The sequence below is a fragment of the Furipterus horrens genome, unplaced genomic scaffold (genome assembly GCF_987537825.1).
Source record: "Furipterus horrens unplaced genomic scaffold, mFurHor1.1.pri manual_scaffold_6, whole genome shotgun sequence".
Taxonomy (NCBI): domain Eukaryota; kingdom Metazoa; phylum Chordata; class Mammalia; order Chiroptera; family Furipteridae; genus Furipterus; species Furipterus horrens.
In genome coordinates, this window is record NW_028327176.1 from 99,764,515 (window position 1) to 99,772,950 (window position 8,436).

Here is an 8,436-nt window from a genome sequence, read left to right on the forward strand (position 1 = left end):
CCACTCACTGGTTCTAAAAATGGTCTGTTTTTTTGTGATACCTGCAGGTTAGAAACTGCCTGGTACCTTTGTTTACCATTTTATTTTATCATTGATTGAATGCTCTGGTGTAAGGGTTTTCTATGAAAACAAACAAGAAAAAGATAAAATCCTGTACCATCTTCTGTTACCTAACATATGTACTGCGTACCCACTTCATGCTAAAGAGCATGTCCTTGGGCAAGCACTGTGAGCCTGGGAGAGCCCGCTGAGGTCTCTTTGTGCCCCCAGTTCCCATCTCCTCCCAGCCTTGCCTCCTGAGCCCACTGCTGTGCCTTGCCGTTGCCCAGGGCCCTACTGGTCACCACCTATACTTTGGGGACTGTGCTATTGGCAACTACAGGGCACTGAGCAACAGAATGGTAGTACCGTCAAGTTGCCTTGCCTCCTGCCAGCTGTTAACTTGTGACAGTCGGGCTCTTGGAGAGGAGAGAGAGCATGCTGGGTCTGGATGTCATTGGAGCAGAGCAGAAGTGACCATCCCATGGGCCAGCCTCTCCCACTCGGGCAGGTTGCTTTCTGCCCTGAAAATGTCTCCGGCTGCGGGGTGTTGGTCACAAAACATGCTCACCCACCACCAGCAGCCCTTCCTCCCCAGGACGCTACATCCCCGGAAAACAAGGCAGGAGTTTTTCTTGTTACACAACAGTCTTGATTTTGCCTCTTGGCCTACAAAGCCTAAACAAATTCCTATCTAGCTTTTTACAAGAAAATTCATGGACAGTTGGCCTCCACATTAAAGGTGGGGCTACTCGCACTCGGCAGAACATGCCTCTCCGCCACAGACGTGCTGTGCCTGAGCTGGGGCCTCCACCACTGTCAGTGCCCAAGGCGACTTAGTCCTGCTTTTTTCTTTTTTTACTTTAAAAAATTAAATTTAATTTAAAATGTTAAAGTAGAAATATAGCATTCAAAACACTGGATGAAATTATTGAGTTTCTAACAAGAGGTATATGATTTTTGTGCTGCACAATGGAAGTGGCCAAAATAATTTGCTTAAAAGGTGAAGCAATTATTCCACATAGGGTATCTCTAGTTTATTAGAAGATGATTTTCTTTAAACCTTGAGAAACAAATGGATACATAAATACACAACACTAATATAAGAAGATCATTTTTTATTTCAATTATAGCTGATAAAACTTATTTAAAATACTTTTTATTTGACTTTATGTTATTAAACACTACATAGCATAAGAAACCCCCTCAAGTAAATGACATAAGTAAACTTAGAGCAATAACAATAATGATTATAGTTGTCATATTTTCTAGTATTATATTACATGACAAAAAAGAAACTTTATTCAATGTTCTATAATTTCTTTTGTTTTTCTTTATTTTTATTGTTGACATGATTACAGATGTCCCCATCTTCCCCTCTTCTGCCCCTCCCCTCCCTTCTTCTGGCCATCACCACACTGTTGTCTGTGTCTATGAGTTATGCATATGTGTTCTTAGACTACTCCCTTCACCTTTTTCCATCCAGTCCTCCCATCCTGCTCCTCTCTGACCGTCTGTTTCACGTGCCCGTGGACCTGTAGGCAGAAAGGAACCGTTAATAGATTTGGGCAGGTGACTGGCATGCGTTAACCCCAGGAGCTAAGATCGAAATATACACTCAGCAGGGCACACATACGAAGCAACCCTGGATGCAAATTTATGATAAAGAATCCTCACCAGGAATAAAGAGTTGTAGAGAATTTCCTAAGTGGCATGTCTTTCCCACAGTTGTTTTTTGTCATGGAATTGACCAGAATGTCAGACATGACAAAGCTCCACCAAGCTGTGGCTGCAGGGGACTATAATTCAGTGAAAAGGATTTTGAAGAAAGGTCTCTGTGACCCGAACTACAAGGATGTGGACTGGAATGACCGAACCCCACTTCACTGGGCTGCAATCAAAGGTGAGTGGACAGTGCCTAGGTAGAACCCATCCCACTGAGTCCATCATTCATGAAGCTACCGTGCAGGGAAGTAGAAAGAATATTTCTTGGGAACCAGATGGAACTTTTCAATCCCGACACCATCACTTACTAGTTATAGCACCTTACCAAGTTATTTAATGTCTCTAGGCCTTAGTTTATTCATCTGCATAATGGGAACAATAATGCTTCCTTGAAGTCTTGTAGTGAGGATTCAGTGAGAAAATGGGTGTACTGTGTCCAGCACATAGTCTGCTGTTAATTAATACTAGTCCTCTGCCCTCTTGACCTCAAACAGGAATGGAGCATTATTTCTGTAGCAAGACAGGGACTTTGTCTTGTTTGTTGTTATATTCCCCATGCCTAACATGGCTAAATTTTAGAATTGGAGGGGGATAGTGGAAAAAATTCAGCCAATGGGCTTGTCAAGACCTTTTGCAATAGAACATCATTGAAGAATGGTAACTAAGAAAACGTCCACTTTACTTTCTAAAAAATTTTTTTGGCTTTTGTACAAAGAATGGATTGGCAGGAAGCCACGCTGCCTGCAGAGAAATCAATTGTGAGGATTTTACAAAAAGTTAAGTACAATGTCATGGTAGCTATACTAGAGCACCTTTTAGCAAACATTTGCTATATGCCAAGTACTATACTATGCATTTCATATCTGTGATTTTATTTGTACTTCACAAGAATTCAGTGAAGTACCAGTAAGTGGTGATATCCTTAATTTACAAATGAGAAAAACATTTGTTGCTTATCTGTGGTGCCACAGTTAGTAACTAGTATTGATTGTCAGATATAAAGCCCCATCTATATGGCTAGAAAGCTCGTGCAATTAATCTTTCCTAGCTATAATGTAAGTGGGACTTCAAATATTTTTAATTGAGGTATGACTGACATATAACATATCAGTTTCAGGTGTACACATAATTATTTGATTTTTGTATATGTTGTGAAATGATCACCACAAAAAGTCTAGTTAATATCCATTTATCCATAGTTATAAAATTTTTTCTTGTCATAAATTTTAAGATCTATTTTCTTTGTAACTTCCAAATATGTAGCACTTGAGTCACCATGCTGTACATTACATTCCCAGAACCTACTTATCTTAAAACTGGAAGTTTGTACCTTTGGAACACCTTCACCCATTTCACCCTGCCCCCCACCTCTAGAACCCACCAATATAATGTTTTCTGTACCTATGAGCTTGGTTTCTGTTCTTTTAAGTCGCACACGAGTGAGATCACGAGGTGTCTGTCTTTCTCTGTCTGACTTAGTATAATGCCCTCGAGGTCCACCCATGTTGTAGCAAAATATTTTTTTTTGAAATAGCCTGGAGGCTGCCAAAAGCAGCAAGCCCTGGCTGTGCCAGCATAGGCAGGGGTGGAGTGACTTGGGAGGGAAAGCAAGATTTCCAGGCAGGGCTGCAGGCTGCAGGCCGCAGGAACGGATGAGAGAGGAGTGTCTGGGAAGGAGTAGAGAGAATACTTATAGGGCCTTGGGCCCTGGGTGAGAGCTTGGTTCTTGGGAGTAAAGGTGGGACAATGAGTCCCTCCTGAAAAGAGGAAAAGGGGGATGGAAGGATCCTAGGAGTCTCAAAAGCCAATGTCTTCCCCTCTTTTGTGCTGTCTAGACTAGCCCTGGCCTCAGGTTGGCAGAGATATTTTAATCATAACCTGCTCCTATTTCTTCTTGGTGCATCTAAGGGCATATGGAGGTAATGCAGCTCCTCATACAGTACGGAGCCAGACCCTGCCTGGTAACTGATGTGGGTTGGACCCCAGCTCATTTTGCAGCTGAGTCAGGCCATCTGAACATGCTCAAAACTCTCCATGCGTTGCACGCTGCCATCGACGCCCCCGACTTCTTTGGAGACACACCCAAGAGGATTGCACAGATCTACGGGCAGAAGGCCTGTGTAGCATTCTTGGAGAAGTAAGTTCCATTTATTTCCCACAATTGAAGGGACAGAGAAACAGGAGCTTGTGATCAAGGTCTTTACCGACTTAGTGATCTTAGGTCAATAAAAATAAAATGAGGAAATCCAGGCAACTATTGTTTGAGTTTTTAATTTTTTTACTGAAATGACTAATTTGGTGTGGAAACTATAGTGTGTTAGATTATGTAAAACATTATTTTTAAATTATACAAAACTATAATTTTGTGATTATACATTATTATTTTAATACCATATATAATTATTATAATTATTATTTTAAATAATACAAAAATGATCTCAGATAAGAGGTAGGACAGCAAGTTTGAAAATGGGACACGATGTAAGATTTATCACTGTGCTCAATCAGCTCTGATCCAAGTTCCCAGGGAGTCTTGTTGCTAAATCAATGACCTCTTCTCAATTCACATCTTACCTCCACTTAATTTGACATCTAATACTCTTGAAACTCTTCTCTCTTGCTTAAGCTGATACTACTCTCTTATAATTCTCCTTCTACCTGTCTACCTATTTCATCTCATAAGTTTTTCTACACTCCTATTTTTACATGCTTTTTAGATGATGAGATTCCTCAGGGCTCTGTCCTTGGCTCTCCACTGACTTTTTCTGAGTGATCTCAGCTCCTCCCAGTGACCAATGGGTGGCTGAGCATGACAGGCACCCCAGAATAACTGAATTGGGGGAGGAGTGGTTCTTCCAAATAGTTGGGAGTGCTATTACCACGAAAAGTGGGCAGACAGTGCTGAGCAGACAAAAAAACACATCATGTGTAAGTCATCTCTACTTACCACCATCTGCCATGAGGAACTTCCCTCTGACAGTCATGGGGTTTAGAGAGAAGAAATCCTGCTGAAGGAGAAATTAATCTGGACCATGAGAGATAACAAAGGCCTGCCTAATGAAGGAGGGGAAAAGATTCTTGACTGGGAGGAAAGACACCAAGCTGGAAATGTGCAAAGGTTGTATGTATATGTGAGGAGGTGGAGGGATAGTGGAAAAGTGAATGGCCTGGCAAAGTAGAACCTCACACCAGAGAGAAGTGGAGAATAAGGTTGGGTGGGCGAGTGGTTGGCCGTAGTGAGCTGGACAAACATATGAGTGTGAGCTCATTAGGGGACTGACAAGCCGAATCAGATGCCTCAGCAAAGTTACTCCCCTAGCAGAAGAGGTAGTGGTGTTGTGCAAATAGGACTGAAAGCACTTAGACTATAGGCAAGGTGATCACTTAAGGAACTTCTTCAAAATTCATGTTGCAACTGGGTGAACTCTTGGGTGAGTGTGATAAAGAGAAAGAATGTAAGAGGTTTAAAAGAAGCCTAGACAGTATTTGACAATTTTCTGGATATCCTAGGGATCCTAGCAGAAAAATGCAACTTTTGATCCAGCCTTGCTAAGCACTACATCTCTCATTCAACAAATACTTTGGAGCCCTACTATGTGCATGACATTGAACTGGATACTAAAAAGGATTGAAGAGTAAATAAGCTACAGTATTGGGACATCAAGAAGTTCCCTGTCAGGGAGAGGAGATGTTTACATAAATAACAGTAATACAAGGTAGAACTGACAAGGGTCATAAGAGCAGGGCAGAGGAGGGACACTGAATATTGAGAGGGACACAATATGATGTGATCTCATTATTGAGAGATCACTGCCAGCTTGTTGGGAGAAGGGGGGCTGAGGGACATGCAGATTTGCTATTCTCTGAATGAACTGTGTTTTGTATAATGCTTTCCACTTAAAATACTATTTGCCCTACCTGTACCATCATCTTTCCTCTCAAATTCCATTGGTCCTCATATTGGCTCAAATTTTATCTCTGTAAAGTGGTTTTCACCAATATCTTTAAGCAAGTCACACACTCACCTTTGACCTCATATACAAACTGGTACATATATACACTTCTCATTGTTTATGTGTGTTGACGATCTATTCATCTACCTATCTATCTACCTACCTGCCTACCTATCATCAGTAACTATTCTTTACATGAGTCCATGTATACATATAGTACATTTGCAATTATGAGTCACTTTTATTTTCTTCCTTATATGTTTCTGTACTTCTAAACTTTTTACAATGAACAGACATGGCTTTCATAATTAAGAAAAATAAAAATAAGTGAAGGGAAACAGCCTCCTAGTAATATGCTAGTTGCTCTATAAATGTTAGCACTTTAAGAATTAGCAGTACATTCTTCAAACTAACTGCCTAATTGTCTGATTCTGTTAACATCTCACTTCTGCACACCGGTTTTCTCCACCTCTGACTAGTTTTTTTAAATATCTGAGACCTCCCTAAGTGTACAGAAATGCTTGAACTTGGTCTCCTTCCTTTGCACTGGACCTCTGAGGTGCCCAGGCTGTGTGCAAAGGGTGGGAAAGAGGTCCATTTCAAAGTTGGGCCATCTCTCCTGAGCACTCTCTGAGAACCGCTATCTCCCCCTTTCCTAGGGCTGAGCCTAAATGTCATGACCACCGTCTCATTGCCAGGCAGAAGGGGCTGCCACTGGACCAGCAGGACCAAGACTGGCATGCCAAGAAAAGGGAGATGGAGCTGTCACTACCTTCTTCAAATCAAAATGCTGATAAGAAAAAGCAGAAGAAAAGTCCAGGCCCCATCAGGCTTAGCAATAACAAGGAGAGGAGAGTGTGAGAACCCCGGGCCAAAGGGACTGGAATCTGTTTTCTGGTGGGAGACTTTCCCTAGTGCCGGACTACAGGTTGTCAGATGTGGGTTGTCTTTGCAGGATTTTACTCTTAGACCATCATTCAAATGTATTCTACTGGTAGCTCAGGACCTCTCATTCAGCGTGGAAGCCTTGCCTCGGTGCTCTGCATATGGTCATTGTCTCCTGCTGTCCACAAGAAGTGCCAACAGCAGACAAATGTCAGCTGCTTGCATTTTGTCATCAGTGATTTGCACTCATCATCATCTCTGACCCCCACAAGCAATTACAGAATTTCAGAACCCCTCTTAAAGAAACTGCAAAGAAAACCTCAAAAATTACCAAAATACTATTTAGTCAATCTATGAAAAAGTTAGTTGTTGTCACATAGACTAAGCAAAGAGGTGAACAAATGTATCTCCCAGTTTCCAGCTATTTTTTATCTCTGTAGGGTAGAGACCCACAATCTCAGCATGGTTGTTTTATGAATGATCACTTACTTCTGCACAGGAGGAGCAGTCGGAGCAATAGACCAGCCCAGTGAGACATACTTGAAAACCATGACATGTTCCATTAGTTTTTACAACTCTACTTATTTAACTGTATATTTTAGGAAGTCTAACAAAGATCAGGTATTTCCAATGAAAATATTGTACCCAAATTGAGATGCGCTATAAATGTAACATACATATCAGATTTTTGAAGACTTAGCATAAAAGGTAAAATAGATAATTAATACTATTTAATACTGATTACACATTGAAGTGGTAATATTATGGATATTGAGTTAAATAAAAGATATTATTAACATTAATTTACCTCTTTCCTTTCACTTAAAAAATAAGTGACAAACATGGAGAGAGAGAGGAGAGGAGAGAAGAGAGAACAAGTTTCTAGTTTCTAGTTTTGGTTTCTTACACAGGAAATCTGTGAAATACTACTTTCATAATACTATTTCCTCTTTTGATTGTTTTTCACTTGCAACCAGTCTTTTCTAGTAAGTACAGCTTGAAGATCATGGGTTTATAAGTCACGCAGACTTAGGTTTGTGTCCTCTTGTATAAAATAGGCAAAATAGCCCGTACCTTCTGGGGTTGCTGTGAGGGATGAGGTGAGAGGACATGTGTAAAATGCTGGCATTGGCATTCTAAAACTGGCCCATGTAATGGTTCTTGTATTACCACCATAGAATTGAGCTCACTTTTTCACTGGGAACCCCAAAGGGGTCCAGGAATAATTTCTTTTACTAATCAAATGAGGCTCTCTTTTGTCCAGTCCATAAATACCCCCTGTCGAGTTTTATGACGTGGATAGTAGTCTGTCTTCCATTGACTGTCTGACTTGGACTAACTGTGAAAAGTGTTCTTAGGGTTCCCTACTGTGTCCGTAACCCCATGGTCTCCCAGGTCCTCATTGAGTCCTCCATTTTTTTATTCTCACTGAAGCATTAAGAGAAGGAATGTATTTATTTTCCCATGTGTTTCGTGTAATACATGAGAACAACAGGAAGAAGACATTAAAATCACTTTCTTCTATGAAGCATTTGTTGGAGTGTGGAGTCTATACTAAGCACTTTGCATGTATTATATCTAATCTGCATGATGCATTTCTGAGGCAGGTATTGTTACCCAACAAAGTGAGATTCAGTGGCCCGTCACCAAACGCAGGCATAACACAAAGATTGATGGGGAAGGAAAAAGGTCTTCTATCAAAAAGTTGCCCAATTTAGAGGAGCTGGGGACTCCCTGGCTCTAGAGCAATTTCTTCTGCAAAACACGGAAAGAACCCAGACACCCCCAGAGCCAGAGTCAGTCTCCACACACCAGACTCCATTCATATCTGTCC

The 8,436-nt window shown here is 41.1% G+C and overlaps 1 protein-coding gene across 1 annotated transcript; it reads left to right on the forward strand.

The window, feature by feature from the left end:
* The first annotated feature begins 506 nt into the window (after positions 1 to 506).
* Positions 507 to 8,130, forward strand: ANKRD66 (ankyrin repeat domain 66). Its single transcript, XM_090280457.1, has 4 exons — positions 507 to 661; positions 1,768 to 1,942; positions 3,673 to 3,901; positions 6,377 to 8,130. The coding sequence occupies exons 1-4, from the start codon at positions 524 to 526 to the stop codon at positions 6,576 to 6,578; spliced, it is 744 nt and encodes a 247-aa protein (XP_090136583.1). The 5' UTR covers positions 507 to 523; the 3' UTR covers positions 6,579 to 8,130.
* The last annotated feature ends 306 nt before the right edge of the window (positions 8,131 to 8,436 follow it).

What these genes read in the sequence shown, in the direction of transcription:
- ANKRD66 (XM_090280457.1), top strand. Translation starts at nt 524, where the DNA reads ATGGGCCAGCCTCTCCCACTCGGGCAGGTTGCTTTCTGCCCTGAAAAT. An exon ending in TCACTGGGCTGCAATCAAAG is followed by an intron (nt 1,943 to 3,672) that starts GTGAGTGGACAG and finishes GGTGCATCTAAG; the next exon opens with GGCATATGGAGGTAATGCAG. An exon ending in TGTGTAGCATTCTTGGAGAA is followed by an intron (nt 3,902 to 6,376) that starts GTAAGTTCCATT and finishes CCCCTTTCCTAG; the next exon opens with GGCTGAGCCTAAATGTCATG.